This window comes from Aegilops tauschii, chromosome 1, assembly GCF_002575655.3.
Source record: "Aegilops tauschii subsp. strangulata cultivar AL8/78 chromosome 1, Aet v6.0, whole genome shotgun sequence".
Taxonomy (NCBI): Eukaryota; Viridiplantae; Streptophyta; class Magnoliopsida; order Poales; family Poaceae; genus Aegilops; species Aegilops tauschii.
In genome coordinates this window covers 263,419,441-263,443,537 of record NC_053035.3, presented here as the reverse complement: position 1 = coordinate 263,443,537, position 24,097 = coordinate 263,419,441, and the positions used below count along the sequence as shown (strand labels likewise).

Genomic DNA, 24,097 nt, shown 5'->3' with positions numbered 1-24,097 from the left:
ATTTAGAAACTTCAATGAGATTCACATTAATTTCATCAGTGAAATGATACTAGGAAAGTGACCAGCATAAAATGGAATCAACATTAATTCACATTAAATTTTCCAAATACTTTTTTATTAGTTTCATTTTATTCAGAAAAATTAGGCATAATTATAGGCAATTTCAAACTTATTAGTGCATAACTAATGCACTAAAAATTGCATATAAAATGCCTAAAGAACATTATTCGACCCATAACAACCCACGGCCTCCCATTAATAAAACTTTATTATTATTAACATTATTTTGCATGATTTTGGGCACATAATTTTTCCAAGCAAAGTTTCGCACTGGGTCCATTTTGCTCAGAAAAAAGAATGAACATGAACTTTAGCATGATTTCATATTTTAGTGCCTATAAGCATAATTAGGACGCCAGGGAATAATTCGGCCCAAAATACCCAGGGTACCCGTTTAAAACTGGTCCATCACCTTATTTAGCTAAAAAAAGAGCAGAAAACCCTCTCTCGGGCCAACATAACCTGGGCTCGAGCCCACAGCCAAATTCGGCCGATTCAGTGCTCGAAGGCCCATCATCATCCCCGCTTCATTGAGCCGTCCGATCCGATCAGACGGTCGAAAACGGATTTGGGCAAACCCTAACACATTTTCCCCATGTTCTCCCGCATTCGCCGCTATTCTCGCACGTTCGAGAGTGAGAGAGCGAAGCGGCGAGCGCTCTGCCAGGCGGCGGCTCGGCGCCCAGTTCGCCGGCATCCATGGCGGCTCGGCGGCTCCGCTCGCCGGAGTAGCATGCAGCGGAGAGATCCCGCGCGCTACTCCGTCGAGCGTGGCTACCCGTGCTGCGCGCGTGGCATTAGGCAGCGGTGCAACGGCGAGAGGGGAGACGACAGAGACGTGCGGGGCGCGGAGACCGAGCGGCGTCTTAGTCCTTAAGGGCGGCACGGCGGGGCACATCTTCCCGCGCGTCTTCTCCGACGGGAGTCAACGGCGGTGCGGCTTCGGCGTGCGAATCCCGGAGGGTAGGAGGCGACGACGCGGCCATTAGGTGAGGCCCTAACCTCAAGCATTTTGCACATTTTTTCTTTTGTAGTTTCTTGAAACATACATATTCCCCTCCTTCTAATTGCTTTCCGATCCAAACTCACGTGATTAATAGCTAACAGACCTTGAATAGATGTTGAGCTATAAACATTACGAATTGAAAAGCTCGTAGCTACTAAAACTTTTACCACATGAACTTTGAGTCTTAGTTGGCATACGACCGAAATCAGATCTTAACTTCAGACCTGTAATCAGTTAATTACTAGATCATGACTATTATCACATAAGAATATAATCGGCACCTTAACGTAACCACTTGAGATCTTAAAGACGATTAATTAGTACCAGAACATGAGCAATTAGACCCTGACATGAGTGATTAACATTAAAACAAGGTCTAATTGGGGTTCTAACCGAGATTAACCTTGCTCTAGATTCCAATGTTAGAGTAACTCTTTAGGATTAACATGACATGATCTTAATCTCGTGATTAGAACACCAAAATACATATGCGGAAGATTAGGTACTAACCAGAATCATTGTAAATCTATTACTAGTCCAATGGCTGCACCTTGGGTCCTTCATGGCCGGGGAAGGACAACACCAGGATTACGTGATGAGCAGCAGCAGCGTCGCTCACCAGCTGGGGCTCTGTGCAGCTGCCGTGAGCCTCCTGCAGTGTGAAGCTTGTTGGGGAAGAAGCAGCAGCAGGAAGATGGACATGCAGGGTGCTGCCGGCACTGCCCTGGAGGTGGCCGGTGGTGGTAGACGGTCTTCCAGCCCATCAGCTCCCTCTTTTAGGATCGGTTGTTAGCACTCGGGGTTTTAACCCGTTTGTGTTTTTTCTTATCTGAAGAGGTACGTGACCTCTTCCTTTTATATGAGGGGCTGATGGACCGGGGACCGAAACCAAACGTTGGGTTTGGGTGCCCCCCGATCAAAGCACCAATGTGGGATTGGACTCCCCCTTTTATTTCTGTCTATAACAACCTGAGATCAGTTCCAACATTGTTCTCAAATCAAAGGCACATTTTATCAGACACGAGACAAGTCTGTTAGCTGAACACTCAAAGAACAGGCGGTTGGTATTTTCCTCATGTCCACAGAACACACATTCTTTTCCTCCTTTCCACCCTTTTTTGATCAAATTATCTTTGGTTAGAATACTCTTGCGAGCTAGCAGCCAGAAGAACATTTTGATTTTAGCAGGGGTTTTCACCTTCCACAAGAACTTGTGTGGGAAACCCACATCAGTCTTAATGAGAAACATATATAAATATTTAACAGAAAATATTCTGCCACTAGTTAGCATCCACTGTGGTTTGTCTTTTCCATCATACATCCTAATCTCTTCACATCTAGTTTTGAGGTTAGCTCACAAGTCTGCAGAATCACCAATCAGATTTCTTCTAAATGAGAAATTATCCCAGCCTTTGTCAATGGCCTCAGCAACAGAAATCTTGTTATCAAAACTAATATTATACAGTCTGGGGTAAGCATCTTTCAGTGATTTGTTTCCCACCCACCAGTCTTTCTAGAATCTGGTGTTTCTCCCATCCCCCAGTTTTTTTAACATGCTGATAATATATATTTTTAACTTTCAGAAGCCTATCCCAAAATTGGGAATCACCCACTTTCTTTTTGATCCCAGATATACATTTATTCTTCACATATTTGTTAAGAAGAAGATCAATCCAAAGTCCTTCTTCAATTTCCAGCTTCCAAAACCACTTAGCTAAGAGGGCTTTGTTCATGAGATCCAAATTTAGGATTCCCAAGCCACCCTCCATTTTTGGTAAACAACAGGTTTTTCAGTTCACCAAATGGTACTTTTTTATCTTCATCTTCCTACCAAACTAATCTAGCTATGAAAAATCAACTTTTTTCCTCACCCGTACAGGAATAGGATAAAAAGACATCATAAAAATGGGTATGTTAGTAAGACATGATTGAACCAGAGTCACTCTCCCTGCCATATTTAAGAGTGTCCCCTACCAGCAAGCACATCTCTTCTCAATTTTTCAGTAACTATTTTCCAAAACTTATTACTCAGTCTCACATCAGAAACAGGTAAACCTAGATATTTCAATGGCACTTTACCTAGTTCACATGTGAAAATCTCCTGGTATATGTGTGCCTTTGCACTAGTATCACCAAACAAGAAGATTTCACTTCTGCAAAAATTGATAGTAAGTCCAGACATTTGCTCAAAAGCACTGAGAATGAATTTCAAATTTCTAGCACTTTCTTCATCATCTTGTAATAGGAATGTTATGTCGTCAGCATATTGACTCCACTATTGCCAAATTCAGACAACACTCGCTTAACAAAACCAGAATTCTTGGCTTTGTCCAAAATGATGGGCAAAGCATCTGCTGCTAAATCAAACAGCAGAGGACACATGGAATCTCCTTGTCTGAAACCTTTGCGAGTTTTGAAATAAGGACCAATAGCATCATTCACTTTCACGCCCACATGTCCCCCAATCATGGTACCAGATCACACCATTGATCAGCGAAATTTTTCAGTTTTAACATTTTATAAACAAAGGGCCATTTGATTTTATCATATTCTTTTTCAAAGTCTACCTTAAAAGAGGGGTGCACTTTGTTTCTTATGATGATCACACCATTGATCAGCGAAAATTTTCAGTTTTAACATTTTATAAACAAAGGGCCATTTGATTTTATCATATTCTTTTTCAAAGTCTACCTTAAAAGAGGGGTGCACTTTGTTTCTTATGATGAATTGTATTAAGGGCCTCGTGTAACACCCCCCCCCCCCCCCCCTTCATAATGTATCTCCCTTTAATAAAGGTTGTTTGAGTGGGAGAAATGATGGGTTTAATCACTCTACTCAGTCTGTTCGTCAACACTTTAGTGATGATTTTTAAGCTCACATTCAAACGACAAACATGCCCGAATTTTTGAATTTGTTTTGCATCAGTCACTTTTGGAACCAAAGTGATAATGCCATAGTTTAACCTAGAGATATCTAAATCCCCAGATGGGAATCATCAAGAAGTTTCTTGAGGTCCCACTTCACCAGGTCCCAGAAATGCTGATAGAAATCAGCATGAAATCCATCAGGCCATGGGCTTTAGTTTTTCTCCATTTTAAAAACGACATCATGTAGTTCTTTCATAGAGAAAGGTTCCACTAGATTGGTAGCATCTTGCCTAGAGATTGATTCCAAGAGCATTTTGAATATTCAATCTAACTGTAGATGGATCAGCCTGACCAAACAGAATTTTAATAAACACTAGAAATGTACTCCCTCTGTTCCGAAATGTATGTCGTTTAACGATTTGGCGTACAAAATTTCCTAGGCTACGAAATTTCCTGAGTATCCCATTCTACCCCTGCCGACCGACACGTTCCCCTCTCTCTCGCCCGACGCCACCCACCACTCGTTCCCCACCACTCGTCTCTCTCTCGCGCGCGACGCCGTCCTCTCCCCGTCGATGTGCCCTCTCGCCGGCATCTTGCTCCGCACCGTCGCCTAGCTCACCGCTCCCCATGCATCGCCGCCTAGCTCACCGCTCCCAACGCGTCACCCTCTCAAACTCCGGCAATGCACTGCTGGGCGAGGAGTAGATGCAGAAAGCTGCCATTTTTATGCGCCGGCAACGCGCTGGCGCTAGATCTGAGTGCGTTGGCGCTCGATCTGCTTCGTGGAGAGGCATGAAGGAGGCGCTGAAGCGGAGCCGGCGCGGGCGTGAAGACGGCGGCAGTAGGAGCTGGAGCCCGAGCAGGTGGAGGTGGAGCCGCATCTGGACCTTGTACTGTATCAAGGTCTGACCCCGTCTCCTCTTTGATGGAACAGATTCTTCTTCTTCTTCCCTTTGAACAAGACCTTTGAACTTGATAACCGGCCGGTCGGAGTAGATTGGTTGAATTTGGGTGTGTGGTATCTGCAGCTTGTTTTCCTCTCACCATGGGGCTGGGTAAACTGCAGTTATTAGTTAAACTTCCCTAATTTGTTTTCCTCTTCGATTTGGCCAGATGGATGGAGTAGAGAGCCTAGAGTAGGAAAGAGCCTTGGACCGTAGCCATGGACAGCGCATGACAGAGCCATGGACAGTGCAACATCACAAACTTCATTCCTGTAGAGCCTGATGCAGCGCAGCATCACAACCTTGATGGTAAACTTTGTGTACACATCTTGGTAAACTTTGTTGTGTTGTGCCAAGAGTAGATTCCTGTACTGTTCTTTACTGTAGTGGAGCTAATTTTGTGTCTTCGTTAATATTCTCATGAACTTCTGTAGCTTCTGTTACCTAGTCTTGGTCATGAATCTGCAGCTTCACCTAGTTACCTTGTGCTGCAATTTTTGTTATAAAGTGCTAAACTGGTATTGAGCTCAAGTAGCTATGCTCGTACACTGAACCCTGAACATTACACTATGTTTATGGATACTGAACTGGACTGAACCAGAGTGCTCTTTTCCTCAAAAAATTTATTCAAAAGAATCCAAATTTCTGTGAGTACCGATATACTATGATTTCTGTGAGTATTTACAATTAGTAAAAAGGTAGTGACATGTGAAATCGAGCCAAAAGCAAAATGCGTTCAATTTTTTCGTCAAAATTCCTCAAAAAATTGATTGAATTTCTCTCAAATCCAGAAAACAAAACTTAAGAACCCTGGGCTGAAATCAGGTTATATCGCGAATGGCATTAGTGTTTCTAATCATAGCTCTAACCTGAATATGGCTCTTATTGCTTAAACTGAAGCTGCAGTTGTTCGACCATTAGGAAAAGAGATCAATTACTTGTTGGTTCTCGCCTCTTTATCCACCACAAATTTCTGTCCTGCAGAAAGGACTTCCCTATGCTGCAAAATAAACAACATGAGATCAATCTTTCATACTGACAGTGAGAAACAACAAATCATTGGATTGATCAAACTTGTCCTGAATAAAAAAAATCATTGAAACTTATTCTCATGAAGCTTCTGTAGCTTCTTTTAAAAGTTGTCGTCTGTGCTTCTGTTAACTTGTCTACTGAAACTCCTTGCATGGTGAAGGAAGGAGGCCAGGCCATGAAGAGAAAAGCTCCTGCCCATATCGATTCAAGAGGAGAGGAGGGCCATGGAGGGAGAAGCCTGCTGCTGCAATACCTACCTTGTCGTCCTCATGGTATTCTCCAACTTCTCATGAAGTTTGTGTAGCCTTCTGTTACTCATGAAGCTTCTGTAGCCTCTGTTACACATGAAGCTTCTGTAGCTTCACTAGCTTATGAATCTTCTTTAGCTTCTGTAGATTAACAAAGAAGTTTCTCATGAATTCATCACTATGAATCTTCTCATGAAGCTTCTATTACTCCAACTTCTGTAGCTTGTTGAACTTCTGTAGCTTCAGCTTCAGAGTAGCTTGTTAATCTTGCAGTTCCCTTGCTAGTCATGAATGTTCATTGCTTTGGCGAGGGAAATTCTGTAGCTTAGTCGTGGTGCAGCTTCTGTAGTTTTATTAAACTTTAGAAAAATTGTCTTGGGTCTGCATGTGCTTCTTCAGAAAATTGAGAATTTAGTGTGTGTACCTTCTGTACTTATGCAAGTGCAACTTCTGTTACTCCAACTTCTCAAGAGAGGAGTAGTTTTGTTAGGAATTGTCTTAGTCATGAATGTGCAGCTTTTGTATCTGAAAATATTTAGTGATTCACTGAAGTTTTGTCTGAAATGAAGTTGTAAATCTGGAGTCAAAATTAACTGAAGTTTTGTCAAAATTTGAAGCATATTTTCTGACCTCTGGTTGGACATTACAGTAATTTCAGTTGTTGTTAACTGTTATAGCATTAGGAGTAGTTTTACTGCAGTACAAGCATTAGGAGTACTGTAAATGGAGTGCTTGCATTAGGAGTATCTTCCAGTTTCCTCTCTCTCTCTCTCTCTCTCCCTCTCTCTCTCTTCCAATGCCCTCTCCTCTTATCTCTTAATTAAACAAAAATGATCACACAAATGATGCACTCCACACAAAATTAAATGAAACTTTTCAAACAAAAATGATCATATATATGGAGTAAAATCCAGTCCATAGAAGCCTTTTGCAAACATATGGAGTAATTTCACATGGGGTTTTCCGAAAATGATCATACAAATGATGCACTCCACACAAGTCTCTTCTCAAGGAGTTGCATATACTCCACACAAGCCTCATCTCTAGGGTTTACATATACTCCACACAAACAAGTAGTTACACATACTCCACACAAATAATCACAAGCAACTCAAGCATCTCAACAAGCAACTCCTCAAGCATCTCAACAAGCAACTCCTCAAGCATCTCGACAAGCATCTCGACAAGCAACTCCTCAAGCATCTGAACAAGCATCTCAACAGGCAACTCCTCAAGCATCTCGACAAGCATCTCGTCAAGCAACTCCTCAAGCATCTCAACAAGCAAATCCTCAAGCATCTCAACAAGCAACTCCTCAAGCATCTTAACTAGCATATCCACAGGCAACTCCTCAAGCATCTCAACAAGCAACTCCTCAAGCATCTCGACAAGCATCTTGACAAGCAACTCCTCAAGCATCTGAACAAGCATCTCAACAAGCAACTCCTCAAGCATCTCGACAAGCAACTCCTCAAGCATCTCAACTAGCATCTCAACAAGCAAATCCTCAAGCATCTCAACAAGCAACTCCTCAAGCATCTTAACTAGCATCTCCACAGGCAACTCCTCAAGCATCTCAACAAGCAACTCCTCAAGCATCTCGACAAGCATCTCGACAAGCAACTCCTCAAGCATCTGAACAAGCATCTCAACAGGCAACTCCTCAAGCATCTCGACAAGCAACTCCTCAAGCATCTCAACTAGCATCTCAACAAGCAAATCCTCAAGCATCTCAACAAGCAACTCCTCAAGCATCTTAACTAGCATCTCCACAGGCAACTCCTCAAGCATCTCAACTAGCATCTCAACTAGCAACTCCTCAAGCATCTCGACAAGCATCTCAACAAGCAACTCTCTCCATTATCCCAAGATTGTGCAGGGCATTTGCATATACCTCTCGAGGGCATGTAAGTCTTGGAGGTAGCATCCCAAGGTTCTCTAGCCTTTCCTTGTTCGCATGGGGTATTTTATACCCATTGGCCCCCGCATGGTTCAAGATTTCAATCATGCAAGCTTGTAGAGATAGGAAAGCTCTGTTCAACTTGTAAACCTCATAGTTTTCAAATTCATCTAGCACACCCTTGATAAGATCCTGAAGCGTTCTAGGGCTTAGACAATCTGTTAGAGATTGCAACGAGTTGAAGAACCCAAGGTCAAGGCCATTCAGATCTGGGCTATTGGCAGGTTGTTGAATTAGTCTGATATCGACTCCAGTTCTTTCCACAGCTGCTACAAATTCTAGGTCGTTAGGCAAGATATGAGGCTTAGCGTTGTCTTGCTGTATATAGATGGTTTGCCCAACATCATTCTCAGGCCAAGATGCTTGTATTGCTGGAAGTAGGTTCTCTATCATGAACTCTCTCATTACTTGCCTGTTGACTTTTATGGACTTTGTCTCCAATGTTCCTCTGGGCCTGTTGTCGCTTCTCCTCTGAGCCGGAACTTCTTTCACAAACGGCCAAATTCCAATTTTTCCAGAGAAGGTCACATTTCCTTCATTATCCCACCTCGGCCTAGCAACAGCTGTCAAGAACATAACCTTTCCAATATAACTGCCGTTTTGCAGAGTTCTCGTAGGCTCTTCCTCCCCATACAGCAGATAATAGTTCCTTTTTTTCTTGGTCATATAGAATCATTTCTCATCAATATGAATAATGTTGTGCATGGTCTTGAATTTTGGCCTTTCAGTTTGTGTTGTTGTCTCATCGAGCATTTACAAGCAAAATTTCACTCTATCCTTCTTGTTCTTTTCATTCAGAGCTGGCTTCAAACAGTTTGTACGCCTCTTTATCAACTTCAGCATGAACTTCCGGTGGAGTGTCGTAGGGCTGCACCCGAGTTGCCAGGCAAATGACCTGATAGTAGACCTCCTGTTTAGTGGGATGGTAGGGATTTGCTCTAGATTGATGTCTTTTGGCTTTCTTCCACAATTTTCTTTCCCCTGACTTGAAACATCTACATCCAGACCTTCAGCAATTTGCTCCATCGCTTTCTTCCAAATTCTTTGTATATTCCAAACACCCACTCCAAAGAAATCAGCAATATTTTTCTTGTCATCTCTCTTAAACTTTCCCCCTCTACTCATGCACAATGTATGCATTGCAACATAAGCAACATATCTTTGCTTGTCATCTAGGATATCCCTTTTCTGAATTGCTTGCTCAACACCTGCACAAAGAAAATATATGATCAAATGGAGTACAACAATGCATTTACACAAGTCATTTGAGTCATTTACTCTCTACTCATGATCATTTGATTCATTTACCTGCATGTTGAACAATTGCATCTCCTACATCTTCGTCCATTTCATCTTCGTCCATTTCATCTCCTACATCTTCGTCCATTTCATCTCTTACATCTTCGTCCATTTCATCTTCATCTTCTGCAGGTGGGGTGTAGTTGAGGTCTGGGAGATCCATGTTCTCCAGGCAACTGAAAAGAACTTTCAAGGTAAGAGGTTGAACTTTCAAGATGCACACCAGTACATTTTGGAAATGAAAATGATCAATTGGAGCAGTACAACATTTTCAGTAGATCCATGTTCTCCAAAAGATGTTTTGTCGGGTCTTATTACAGTACTACTCCAGTCATGAACCTGTTTTTGTTGTGTTTGTGTTCTTAGAAAAACAATTTACTCCAGTCTGTTTTCAATAGCTGTCTCATGACCCTTTAATGAGAAAAAGAACATGTGTAATCCAGATGACAACATTTTCAGTCTATGATTTTTATTTAAAGTAAATCAACATATCAACAGATGGCAGAGGTTCTTTCAGAATTTATTCTGTCTAAATTATTTTGCTCTATTCTTCCCCGTGAATTTAGCTTCTTTTATCCTTTTACCTCCATGCATTGTTTACTTGATTATTCATTCAGTAAATACTCCATACTTTTACCTCCATTCATTCAGTAAATTATAGAGTATGTTGAGTCATACTCCACCAGATTGTGACTTGTGACCTTGAACGTTTTTTCCCACCAGATTGTTTTAAAGAAGGGCTATTGAAAAAAGATGTGTGAGAGTATTAGTGACTCTCATGTGGGCATGCTGCACTTTTCAGGTAGCAGGTTGGTCTCTCAACATTTCTCCATTCAAGTCATTTCCCCTAGTGTTTTTTCGAAGCACTACTGCAGATTGCATACTAAGAATGACCGGAGTATTTTATTTACATCAAACAATGTCAAACAGTTTAGATTGTTCAGTCATACCATAGTGTTTAAAAGTTTGGACATTCTGAAGATTCAAATAAAAATAGACATGTGCACACTTTACTTGATCATGTCGAGTTACAGGTGAAAGAGACCCTCTTATGGGAATAATGAAGTACAGAAATGATAGTGAGTTCAAAGTAAGGCTGGGGTAAAATTTTCGGAGGCCATGCTTTATGTTTTACCACTACCCTTCCTGATATTCATGCTCCTGATATTCATAGTCTTATTCCTACTCAATTTTACCTGAAATGAGAGTAGCAATTATTGCTGCCCGTTAATTCACTCCTACTAATTTGCAGTACTGATGAAACTAAGTCCAAACCTGTGCTAAATTAACAGTACATGTTCATTTTTTGTATTGACAATACAAGTCCAAACTTGTATTGACAATACATGTTCTACTCAGTGTTCATCTTTCAGTGTTCAATATCATTGTTCAGTTTCAGTGTTAAATTTCAGTATTACTCCAAGATTGTACTGCATGCAATTATTCAAATTATTTAAGGCAGATGATTACAGCAAGTTTATGATCATCAAATTATTTACTCAGATGCAGAGGGAGTAATGGGCGAGGAGATGAACCTAGGCGAGCAAAATTGAGAACTCTAGCTAAAGCAGCTCCTGCCCAGCGGCGAGGACTTCAGCGGCAGCAACACCTGTGCGTGGGGAGGAACAGCCCCTGGGCGCGCGCAGGCAGCAGCTCGCCTCCACCAGCGGGCGGCAGCAGAGCACCAGCTCGCCTCCACCAGTGGCCGGCAGTAGAGCAGCAGCTCGTCTCCACCAGCGGGCGGCAGCAGAGCACCACCTGGGCGCGCGCGGGCCAGGAGGAGCCCCTGGCGTGGGAGAGGAGGAGCCCGGGGGTGAAGATGGAGGTGGAGGGCGGGGGTGGAGGTGGAGGTGGAGGGTGGGTGGCGGAGCCGCGGAGGCGGAGGTGGAGCGCCGGGGCGGAGGCAGAGGTGGAAGACGCTGAGGAAGAAGACGGACTGATTCAAAGTTTGAACTGGGGGCATAAAGGTCCATTTGCCCATTTTCACCTGGTCGGAACATATTCCCCAGCGACATACATTTCGGAACAGAGGGAGTATTTAAGAAGATTCTCCCACCCTCAATCACTCCTTCCTCTTGAATGAGAGAAAAAAAATATTCTTTCTTTTTCTCCCATTGGCTTTAGCATGATAATATCTGGCATTGCTATCTCCATCTTTAATTTCCTTATATTTTTATACCTTTGAAGCCATTTCAGTTCCTCTTATTTAAGGAGTCTGTTCAGCTGAGCTATAAGCTCTTTTTGTTCATTTCTATCATGAGCTGAAAGTCCAAATATCTCAACATTTTTTGTCATTGACATCTAACTTTGAAAGAATAGTTTTCTTTAGTTTTCTATACCAATATACCATGCATCTGAATTTAAGATACAACCTCTTACTTTTTGTCTTGACTCTTTCATCCTTTGTTGCCATTGATCAATGATATTCCCTTCATACTGGGTAGACCAAATCTTAACAACAAAGTCTCTAAATCCTTCTCTCAACATCCAGGAAATTTCATATATAAAAACATGTGAGCAATTTGCTTTGTACCCAGTATCCAAATAAGTGGAGTGTGGTCAGATAATTCTCTTTTCAAGGCTTGCACCGCAGCTAGAGGATAATGCTCCTCCCAATCCGGGCAAATAAAGACAGTATCCAGTTTTTCAAAAGTGGGATCATTTTGATGGTTAGCCCAAGTGAAACTCCTCCCATTCAAAGGGAGTTCTCTCAAAATTGCATGTTCTATTATAGCATTAGAAACAAAACTCCAATGGTCAAGACCAGTAGGTTTGTTTTTCTCATAACAACAAATGCGTGGAAGAATTTTCAGCGACGATTTTGGATGCACTGAAGTCTCTTCCTCACCATTTTAAAAGTTGTTGAGGCGCATGATCCATGGTTTAAGTTAATGAGGAGTGCATGGGAAAGATAAGCGGGAGCCCATTGATGAAGTGTGCCGTTGTTGTTCTAGTGCTTGCTTATGGGTGTTTGATCGGCGCTATCTACGCCCACATTAGAAAAGATTTAATCTTGAAGGCCGTCTAAAAATACATACAAACCATGATTGAGAGCTAAGAAGAAAAAAGAGAAAGATATACTCGACATGATCAAATATCTCATGCCCCTTCGAGGTTCTTGAGAAAAGGAATAGAAGAATAGACATGGCCATTCGACTCCCGAGCTCATCTGCTTTTTTGCGTGAACAGTAAATTAAAAGAATATTGAAAGAGTTCAAATATATACATGGAAGATGTTTGAGTGCGTGATATTCGTATCAAATTTGGTGGTGTTTAGACATCTGAGTAGCTAAAAAAAAGAGTACGTGAGAAAGTTTACTGTTCACACATTGTTTAGACTGATTTTGTCTTTTTGCCACGAGCTCCTCAGATGTTCGAACACGATAAAATTTTGCCTGGACATCATGCATTTGAGTGTATTGGTTGACCAAAAATTCCAGATTTTTTTATTTTTTTATATTTTCATAAATTTATTGTTCACCAAGAGCATATGGTCCGTGTTTAGAAATGAATATTCACATAAGAATGGACTTGACAACACACAAGCGTAAATCGTGTACATCAAGCCAAACTCTAAAGGTTTATTTCTGATGTTCCTTGTACTGGCATTGATTGAAGATGAATAAATCATATGTTTTTTAAAATAAAAACTATTAATAACTGTGTTAAAAAAAAAAGTCTCCTAGCTAGCCGCGAAACACCTTCGGCCGTGCATTCGCCCACGCCCTTCACCCCAGCTCTATCCAAACACACCGGCGCCGTTTGCTCCTCCCCGCCACTGCTCCCCTCCACGGCTCCTCCATGCTTCGCCTCTCCGCCTCTTTCTCCCTCCTCTACCCTCCTTCTCTCTCCCCGTCCGTCTCCCACCTCCGCCCGCGCCGCCTACGCGCCCTCGTCGTCGCCGCCTCCGCCTCGCCTTCCGCCCGCAGCCTCCGCCTCCTCGAGTGGGGCAAGGTTTGCCGCGCCGTCGCTTCGTTCGCCGGCACCGCGCACGGCCGCGAAGCCACCGAGGTATTCAACTCCAGACCCCTGGGACTCCGAACCCTTCCGTTGCCTGATCGCTCATGATGCACGGGCCTCGCCTCTGACGCGCGACGTGGGTTGTGCAGAAGCAGCTGTGGGGTGTGGAGAGCGTGAGCTATGAGCGGAGCCGGAAGCTCCTCCGGGAGACTGAGGCGGCGGTGCGGCTGCTTGGCAGCTCCGGTGGGGCATTGGATTTCTCCGGGCTGGATACCGTCGCGGTGAGGACCCATGTTTGGTGTACTAATATGCTAAGGAAGTCACGTGTACTGCCTGACTTCAGTACAGAGTTACAATCAAATTGAATTTATACAGCATTACTGTGTGATCGGCATTTTGGCATACTAGTTAAGTTCTATAGTGGGCTTTACCGTTTCATTTGACCTGACTTAAATGATCTCTTCAACAACTTGTAATCTGTATTGAACTATGCCTATATGAAGGTAAAATTACACCACCAAATCAAGAGCAAAATAGTGACCAAAACACGCATGTTCTGTTATCTGTTTATTGATGTTAATATTTTATCACCTTATCTGTATAGGATTGTTCTCTGCGTCTCATTTTGCTTGATATACTGGTTATTACTCCCTCCGTTCACCTTATCTGCATATAGATGTATTTTAGAGTGTAGATTCACTCATTTTGCTCCGTATGCAGTCCATATTGGAATCTCTAAAAAGACTCATATTTAGGAATGGAGGGAGTAGATGCCAACTGTCTGGTTATGCCAGTATCACAAATACACCCTTTGAGTATCACATTCTCAAAAGACTTATATTTAGGAATGGAGGGAGTAGATGCCAACTGTCTTGTTATGCCAGTATCAGAAATACACCCTTTGAGTATCACATTCTCTGTTTAACTGAAGGTAGAGTCAGCAATAAATTGTGTCTCTGGTGGTTCCGTGATTAAAGGTCAGGAAGCAATGGCAGTGGTTAGCCTGATGCTGTTCGTTGAATCCTTGCAAGTAACTATCAGAGCTGCTATGAAGCAAGATGAAGACTCGCATAATCTGTTACTGCCCCTTACAGAAACAGTAAGCTCATATTGTTTTACTCATTTTTGCTCTCTTGCATCTTTTGTCATCTGTAGTAAAAATATGTCTCTCAGTCCAGTATGCTGAATGTTCTTCTACTGACCTGCAGATTCTAGATGCTGTTGTCAGTAAGCTACTAGTGAAGTCTATACAGGATGTCATAGATGATGATGGCTCCGTGAAAGACACTGCAGTTTGGTTCTTGCATCCTGAGTCTACTTTTGTATTGCTTTGGGACGATGTGATACTAGTAGTTTTTTATTTCCTTGCAAAAGAATACTACTTTTACAAGCATTTCAGTTTGAAGTGAATTTCTTTATTCAGCGTGTAGAAAATTATTCTTTACTTCTTATGAACAATAACTCAAATTTCTTTGGTTAAGTGATTGAGGCACTATGAAGCATTGAACATGTAAACGATAAATATCCATATTTGAAGGTCTGTGCCCAAGCAATCTGTCATCCTAACTTTCCAGCATTAACCCAAAGGAAATCTGAACATGCTACCTCGTTCCTTCGTAGCATCAAATATACTATAACTGTAGAAGTCAATTTCAGAACTACCTTTACTAAGTACATTTATAGCAGTATGTAGTAATTATCTGTTAAGTGTATATCATTACTGGTTTGATGCAATCTATACTGACCATCATTAATAAAACACTTTGAAAGGGTGTTATGACCCCCGATTGTACTTAGATATTCCATTTGAAATATTCCCTTTTAACTCAAAATAATTATTTATTTTTTGCAGAGCCCTGAGCTAAGGCGATATCGAGATCAAGTTCAGGCCCTAGAGAGCAGGGTAGGTGGCTTTGCCGATTTGTTTTGCTTAGCGACTAGCGAGGGCAGCTACATGCGTGTGCAGCAAACAAGTTGCTGTGCATTTTCACTCCTCATGTACTGTTGCAGTTGCCCTTGAATTCATAGTCTCACAGAAGCACGACACACATGCAAGCCGGCAACCACGGCACGCATAGCATGCAAGCATTTGCACATTGCTGAAAACACCATGCTTTAAGTTCTCGACCTGGAGGATAAACTGCAGAAGAAAGTTATGTGATCTATAAATAAAATACCAAATATATCTACTGGATTTGCTTTCCGTGATTAAACTCTGGAAAAGAAACAAATGCTATGTTCCTCAGGTCCTCTTAGTCTTAACCTACAAACTGCCTCTGTCTGATGCTAATATTGTTGATGGATAATAGTTATATGCTGTTACCTTTTCAGTTATGCCAGCTTATGGATAAATTGATAAGGAATGCGGACAATGAAGCTTCCTTGTCGGTATTGTTTCATTCAACTCACTCATTGCCAGGGAAACTTATGCGCAGTGAATTACAAAACTGCTAATTTTCTTTAGGAAGTAAGCATTGTAAATGGAAGATGCTGCATTAAAATAACTGGGGATAAGTCTTCAAGTTTTGATGGATTACTACTCTCCAGGTGTGCTTTGCTCAAGATGATTTTTGTTTCATCATTTGCTTTCGCTTTATATGAGATAGTTTTGTTTAAAATCTTATTTATATGCCTGCTTTGTGCTGAAAAATTTCCATAAGACTGGGAGTTTTTAAACTTTATAGTATTAGCACTAAAGTATATGTTTGGGATTTGGATCACTGAACATATGAGATTACCTTTGTATCATCTGGCGCATACTCATCTTTTTTGTTAGTACCGACATCCTGTAAAAGGGAGTCTGCTAGGAGAACCAAAATCTTGGCTCTCTCTTAATTTTAACCCAACTTCCGAGTTCTGACCAATGTTTTTTTTTGCATAGTTTTAACCAATGTGTATAGTATTATGCGTATGTGTTGAATTTAATTTGGCTGTTTGACAGTTGGTATTGATCAAGATTCATATGTATGTAGTGGTTCAGATGCTGGAAGTATGATAGAACCAATTATTGCTGTTCCACTAAATGATGAGCTACAGGGTGCAAGAGCATTAGTGGTTAGAGCCGAGCTTGAAGCTTTATCGAAACTGACTGACAAGGTTTGAAAGGTTGATCGATTTGGTTTTGCTATTTGGCTATTTTCTGTATTCTTATCCTTACACTTATTTTTCAATTTTTATTTGCAGATTCTTCTTGAGCTTGATAATATTCAGATTTTGATGCAGGAAACAGTTACACTTGATAAGGTGCTGTTGTTTTTCATTACCCATTTCCCATGAAAAGTAGTTGTCATTGATATTTTTTTTGACATAATCTATTAGTACTGCAGGGTTCGTACTCTCAAGAGCTCTGACTAGGATTTTTTTTCTCTAATACATATTTAAACGTGCATCATTTTGTATTAGAAGAAACACAAAGAAGTTGCAATACATCGGCCAAAACTGTGAAACACAGAATAACATTTAACTGAAAAGGGAAAAATGAAAATGGCAAAACTGTACAGCGCAAGGCAAAAATAGATAGCCAACGCCTGAGCAGCTGGCATCGCCAGGATTGCTGGTGCAACAGTCTGGGGGTCTAGAGTGCACTGGTAGCTTCCTCAGTTCCTTGGCACCAGTAATTCTCCACTGCTCAGCCTTGTCGAGGATCAGATCCATAAGGTCGCTCGAGACCGGCCTCATGTTATCAAACACACAGGCGTTTCTCGTATGCACAGCCACCAAAGAATGAGCATGACGAGGGAGCGCACCCCTTCCAACTTCTTGTTCTGCTTGTCGCATCCGCGAAACAATGAAAGAAATCCTCATTTGGCACTGGGCAGATTGCCTCGGCGCCATATTCCTTGAGCACTTTGAACCATATCTTACGAGAAAGCACACCTGTGTGCAGATGGGAGATGGATTCATCATCTTGATCACAAAAAGGGCACACAGTGGCAAACCTCGGCGAGCAAAATGATCAGCAGTCCAGCACTGGTTCGCTACCGCCATCCAGGAGAAGATTTTCATCTTCATCAGTGCCCAGCACTCCCAGTATTGCTGCCACAGCGGGTGGTCAACCATTCCTTCAAAGAACGCAAGGTAGGCAGGTTTTGCAGAATACCTGCCTTCCGCTGTCCAGTGCCACTTCAGCCGTTCCTCGTATCTGGCGAAGCTCATGCAAGTTCACACACCCAGCATTTTGCCTTGCAGACAGTTCACTATCGAGAGATACGGACAGTGGGAGCAAGCAAAATAACCACTTTCCAACTGGTATCTCTATTCGCTCGACTCTAATCGTACCCCTGCTAGCCTTGTCTGGCTATCACCTTCCTCCCTGTGGGACTGCAGTGACCTTTCACTGCAGTAACTCATTCTGACAACCTATGCAGCAACTGAACATTCAACATTAAGGGAAGCCACAAGACATCTAAACAGTTCTGATACTTACACAACACCTCCGTCAATGAGATATCTGGCCATTTCCCATCACCCCTATTTCCAAATTGTCTATCGTGTTTACAATCACATAGTGCAGCAGTTTCATAAGCATTAAGTACTTTTTTATGCATGCTTAATTGCTTGCTTACCCAGATTGTTTTGCTTAATATGCATGTGCACTTTCTTTGCAGGTCACAGCTCGTGCAAGATACAGTATAGCATACGATGGTACACTTCCTGACCTGTATTTGCCAAACATTGAGCATGGAATTGTCAATGCGGCTAAAGATGAGCCTGCCAGTACAACTTCCTCAGCCCAACTTACTAAGAGGCCATGGAAACTGTTCATTCCAAATGCATATCATCCACTATTGCTCCAGCAGCACCAGGAAAATTTGCGTCGTACAAAAAAGGATGTTGCAAGTGCCACAGCGGTTAGTTTCCCCAGGCCCACCTTATTCTACTATCATTATGCAGAAAATTTGTATTCATTGATAGTGAGAGTACGTTTTTTGTTTACATCTAATATACTATAGACTAAAACATCATCTATTCATATGTCTTGATGGGATTTTTTTATCAACCTGCAGTTATCCAGTTCTCATTTTGCTTCCTGTTGTAGGAGATTCGGAGGAGGAGGATATACGGACAAGATATCGCAGAGGAAGATCAACTGGCTTCAGAACTTGATTTCATGAAAATTAGGGTTAGTCCTCGTTTGGGAGTAAACATTGTGTATTGGCACTTTCATTGGATAATTTATGTTCAGTTTGCAGGTTTCTGAGCTCGAGAGGAACCATCCGATCCCAGTAGATTTTATGATCGCTGAAGAGACTACTGTTTTGGTCATAACTGGGCCAAATACTGGGGGGAAAACAATCAGCTTGAAGACGGTTGGGCTGGCATCGTTAATGGCCAAGATAGGTAACTGGAACAATGAAGTTGAGATCCTTTCACTATTCTGATTGTGATCATAAGCTACACCCTCAAGCTTTGTTAGAGTATTCCTTTACTGATTTTCCTGTATCCTTGTAAATTTTGTATGCATTGATTGCATTACTAAATGCACACTTTCTGACATGACTTGTTGGCAGAAAATTGAAGATATGGAGTATTTTTCTGCTTTTAACTTACTATTGCACACTCTTAATGAATAAGCAGCCAGTATAACTTGCATAAATTTGCCCTTCTGCTGTAGGTCTATACATTCTAGCTTCTGAACCAGTTAAAATTCCATGGTTCGATGCTGTTTATGCTGACATTGGAGATGAGCAATCTTTGACCCAATCACTCTCAACATTCTCTGGGCATCTGAAGCAGATTGGGGTATATTTTAGTTTATCATAATCAATATTCTGTTAGTTCTGAATCCTAACTTATTAGTTCCGTACTTGCAGTAAATCCTTAACTATCCGTACAGCATCTGAACCTTCGTTTTATTAGGCTATTCGCGCTCAGTCAACTTCACAATCCTTGGTCCTTTTGGATGAAGTGAGTACTTTATCATCTGCCTTGATAACTATTTGATTAATTTGGTTCGTTAATGTGTATTAGTTTAGTGGCAGTATGATCGTAAAGTATTCAGTACATGTTAGTAGTTCAGGATGCAGTACACATTACACCATTAGCCCAACTCATTATGGAAATATCATGGATGACATGGACTATCTCATTATCTATAGTTGAGTCTTCTCTCTGTAAAATACTAAAATGTGATGGCAATGCTTTATTTTTCATATTAGGTTGGTGCTGGGACAAATCCACTCGAAGGAGCTGCTTTGGGGATGTCTCTCTTGGGGTCTTTTGCTGAAGCTGGTTCCTTTCTGACTCTAGCTACAACTCATCACGGAGAACTAAAAACACTGAAATACAGGTTCCAAACATTTGAAGCTAATTTTTTCCTGGCATTATGGTCTTAACTCTTAACTAAAGAGCATTTGTCCGTACATTAGTTTAGTTACTACACCTTTGTTGTTATTCAAATGACACTGTTTTGTTTGGGATACCTTGTCATCAACCATAAGTGTTATTTTACTCATATTCAACAAAAGCGAGCCAACTCACCATGATTGCAAAACTGGAAGGACAATAACGGTATAAGTCTACAAGGTCTAGTACAGGTTATTGCTGATGGTTACGATGTCATTTTCAACTTAGTTTCTTGTATCTACATAGAATGCACTCCTGATTTCGCTCGGGCTTTTCACATTTATAATAAGTTTCCTTTTGTTGAGTAATACTATTAAAAATGCTCTTCTTGAAGCAATCACTATTTCCCCCAGTTTACACCAGGAAGCAAATTCACTTGCGTGATTTCAAGAAATTTATGTCCAAAAAAATAATTTTAGGAATGCAGCAATGTGGCTTATTGTGTGCCCTAAATTACCAGTAACTCTTATCCAATGAACACTGCATCATTATTCGTTATTTTAATGCTTTCAGCAATGATTCATTTGAGAATGCATGCGTGGAATTTGATGAAGAGAATCTAAAGCCTACGTTCAGGATACTTTGGGGAATACCAGGTTAATTGCTTTATATTACATGTTAGTTCTTCGATCATAATATGGTGGTGCTTGTTTGGGTGCTCAGAAGTCACTGCCTTATAAGATGCTAGAAAGCCCTACATCTCATGCTTTCTACATAAAAAATCACACAAGGTGACCATTAACCAACCCCACCAGCCAGTTGATTGTTGTTAGCTTGTTGAATCAAATATGCTATGGCAAAAAGAAGGTCATATTCATTCATTCTTCAATTTCCAGTGCACCAAATAGTGAGGCCTTCATCTTCTTGTAAATATGTGGCATGCTGTTCTATCCTGAGAATGTCAACCTAGCTGACTAACTTCATATTAAGGATAAAACTTGCTCTTATTTCATTCTTGTTTTTTAAGGTGTATATAGGTATTGGAACTGATGTCTGCTAAAACTAGCTCTCATTTTATCTTTGGAATTCTTTTGTACTCATGTTTCGTTGCGCATATAGGGCGTTCAAATGCAATCAATATTGCTGAAAGGCTAGGTTTGCCCTTGGATATTATAGAAAGTTCTCGGCACTTGCTTGGAACAGCTGGTGCAGAGATAAATGCGGTAAGTTTGACAGGATCATGACAATCCTTTATTTCTGAGATTAATATTGGCCTTTTTGTATTGTGAAGTGGCAATTTGGTTTTATAATATCGAGTTGGTCAGATACTATAATATTTCATGTGTTTTTTAGAACGATAGCAGGAGAGCTGCTATATTCATTGATCAGAGAGAAATGGTACAAAGAGACCGCTCGGTTAATTAAGGAAAACTGGGCTAAAACCCTAACAGACGGGCTAAACACTAGCAAAACTAGGTCTAAGCACCGCAAGTCGCAAACCACCGGCCAATGGCCAGCTACCAGCTACTCCCGAGACAACTACCCAAACCCAAGCTCCACCTACAGCCACACGCACCCTCAGAAGCCATCGAGGTCTCCAAAGTAACGCCTCCAAGAAGGAAGCGATGTCAGAGACACCGCCGTCACCCGATCCGGCATAGCCAAATCTTAGGTTTTCACCCGAAGACCATTAGACATGAGATGTCGAGGAACAGCAAGGTCCACGGCGACACCTTCAGGAAGGATAACGACATCCACGGAGGTCGTTGCCGCCGGCATAGACAAAGACAATGCTAGATTTTCATCCGGAGCCTCGCCTTCCAACAGACCATCTCGACCTCCGAGGTCACCCAAACGCCATCGAGCAAAAAGGAGGCCGAAAGCGCACACCACCAAGACCAATCTGAACGCAAGAGCTGGGCGGATGCCATGCCAACTGGTCGTTCGCACCGCCGCGCGCAGGAACTACCAAGGACCCCGCCGGATCTGGCCGACCGCGCCGCCGCATGCAGGCACTGGGCGGAAAACGTCCGCACCACCGCGCGCTGGATCTGGCCGGGACCGTGCCGAAATCAGACCGGCCCACGCCGCCGCTCGCCGGAACTGGGCGGGAACGCACCAAAGCTAGCAGGCCCGCACCGCCGCGCTCCAGATCGGCCGAGGATGTGCAGAGACAGACTAGCCCGCGCCACCGTGCGCGGGATCTGGGAGGAACCCCACCAAGGAGGCCCGCCCGCACCTCCTCCGGTCACGAACGCGTACAAGGGCCGCGCCAGCCAGAAGGGGGAGCACCACCAAGCATTGCAAGTCAGGGAGAGCACCGCCTGGCCCGCGCCGCCACCACTAGCCATCCGCCGCGCGCCCCGCCGCAGTGGGCCACCCACCGCGCGCCGTCCAGGGCCGCCGCGTCGCCAGGGCCCTCGCGAGCGCGCGAGCCCCCACGCCACCTTGGCCCCGCCCCGTGCCATCCAAGGCAGCAGCCGCGCCGTCCGGCAGCCGCCGCGCCAAGCTCGCAGACGAAGAACAGGAAGGGGCCCCGCCGCCACCTTCACAGGAGCCGGCGTGGACTTCGCCGGCCGCTCCTCCGGCGGCGGCGAGCCGAGGGAAGGGAGGAAAGGGAGGAGCGGCGCCTTGATCTAGGGTTTCCCCCGTGTCGCCAGGGAGGGCGACGCAGGGGACGGGAAGTGTAGAATAAACTACAAGAGCAACCAGGTGCGCAATATTTCATGTGTTACTGATAGAAATGGGGTCTTCCTTGGCACTGGAAATTCTGTTATTTGCTTGAGGAATATGTGCTCTCATGTTAGAGACTCATCCGTATATTGCTTCAGTTAGAATCCGCGAGGTCGAATTCTTCTTCGATCTGGATTAATACGATCTCTAGAACAAGTCCATCTCAAGTGTTTGTTTTGCAGTTGATTATGGACATGGAAAAATTCAAGCAAGAATACCATGAACAACTTCAGCAGGCACAACATTATCTTATGTGAGAACTTCCTGCTGGTTTTATGTACATTTGAGTATATGCTGCAATCTTTCCATGGAACAGATCCCTGTTTGCATGTCACATATGCATTCGAAGCTTGTACCATCTTTTAGTAAGGATAACTTTAACTGATCTTGAGGTTTGGTGCGATGAATGCTCCGGCTCTATATGTTAATCTGCCTTTCTAAGTGAATTTGTAGTTCCATTACACAGAAGTTTAGGTATTTGACTATTTTCTCATGCATTAGTTTGCTTATTAGACTATTATAGTACTCAAACCCAGTCACATCAGAATTGCTTATCTTATATGTCCACTGATTGCGTATCAGGCAGTCCAAGGAGCTTCATAATGACTTGGAAGTGGCACAGAAGAGCATTGTTGATCACGGCATCGCTCAGAGAAAAAGAAAGTCAAGAGTAGTTTCGGAGTATGCTGTTATGGCTCGTTCGATCATTCATAAGAAGTTCCAGCAGTACAGAGAATCTGCAGTAGCTCAAAGAGTGCTAGAAGAAGAGAAGGCTGCGGAGAAAGCCAAATCTGAGGGTGCGAAAGGCCCCGAGCCAGCTAGCACTTCTGCCCCTAAAAAGACGCAGAATACAAATAGCAGCATGGTCACAGAAGCTAATGGCAAGATAATAGGTTTGAAACTCATCATTTTCATATTATTATCTCTCTCCCAGTTCCGCATAGTTTGAAGACAAGTTAAAACTAAGCTTTCCTTTCGAATTAGATGAAAATGGTGGGATTCCAGAAGTTGGGGATTTAGTTTACGTTCCTAAACTCAAGAACCAAGCGACCGTGGTCAAAATAGATTCGTCCAAAAATGAAGTGCAAGTCCAAGCTGGCATGATGAAGCTCAAGCTAAAGTTGAAAGATGTCAAGGTCCAGAAGCAGAGGACATCAAGATAAAACGGTTGCTCTACCCTGCAATAGTATATAGAGATAAGTATGTAAATGTTGTTCAGTTCAATATATAGAATTTCCCATTTTGACTGTACTATAGCCATGCGAGTTTAGACCCCTAGTTTGCATGTTAAATTAGCTGCTTTCTCTTTGACATGATGTAAATGTAAAAAAAAAAATTGCGAGAAAACTTCTGATCTATTCATCTTCAATTATGGCAGTACAACGAACACTAGAGATAATAAAAATTACATCCATATCCATAAACCACCTAGCAACGACTACAAGTACTGAAGCGAGTTGAAGGCGTGCGCCGCTGTCATCGCCCCTCCATCGCCGGAGTGGGGCACAACTTGTTGTAGTAGACAGTCGAAAAGTCGTCATGCTAAGACCCTATAGGACTAACACATCAGAACAACAACCGCCGCCGATGAAGAATAAAGAAGATCGGAAGGATCAAAACCGAAGACATGATGTAAATGTAATTGTTAATGAGATACTTGCCCCATTTCTTTGGTTTAGTTAGAATACCAGCGGCGAATG

At 42.5% G+C, this 24,097-nt stretch overlaps 1 protein-coding gene and 1 long non-coding RNA gene across 7 annotated transcripts; both read left to right on the top strand.

The window, feature by feature from the left end:
* Positions 1-4,712: 4,712 nt before the first annotated feature.
* On the top strand, positions 4,713-11,802 carry LOC109764259 (uncharacterized). Its single transcript, XR_005771652.3, has 6 exons — positions 4,713-4,839; positions 5,050-5,189; positions 6,073-6,184; positions 9,552-9,613; positions 10,143-10,228; positions 10,923-11,802. It is a non-coding gene; the product is annotated as an uncharacterized lncRNA (long non-coding RNA).
* Positions 11,803-13,103: 1,301 nt separating this feature from the next.
* Positions 13,104-23,766, top strand: LOC109764159 (uncharacterized). 6 transcript variants are annotated; one of them, XM_020323029.4, is made up of 20 exons: positions 13,104-13,430; positions 13,529-13,660; positions 14,357-14,478; positions 14,588-14,671; positions 15,232-15,282; positions 15,711-15,767; positions 15,844-15,926; positions 16,352-16,475; positions 16,563-16,622; positions 17,987-18,229; positions 18,418-18,501; positions 18,572-18,719; positions 18,994-19,121; positions 19,239-19,286; positions 19,538-19,668; positions 20,238-20,320; positions 20,784-20,887; positions 22,580-22,650; positions 22,980-23,290; positions 23,382-23,766. In XM_020323029.4, the coding sequence occupies exons 3-20, from the start codon at positions 14,368-14,370 to the stop codon at positions 23,558-23,560; spliced, it is 2,100 nt and encodes a 699-aa protein (XP_020178618.1). In that variant the 5' UTR covers positions 13,104-13,430; positions 13,529-13,660; positions 14,357-14,367; the 3' UTR covers positions 23,561-23,766. The 6 variants fall into 6 exon arrangements, 4 of the variants coding, with proteins under 4 accessions (XP_020178618.1, XP_020178602.1, XP_020178610.1 ...); XR_002233114.4 differs by having other exon boundaries at positions 13,113-13,430; positions 14,311-14,478; positions 22,984-23,290; XM_020323013.4 differs by having other exon boundaries at positions 13,113-13,430; positions 14,311-14,478.
* Positions 23,767-24,097: the final 331 nt, after the last annotated feature.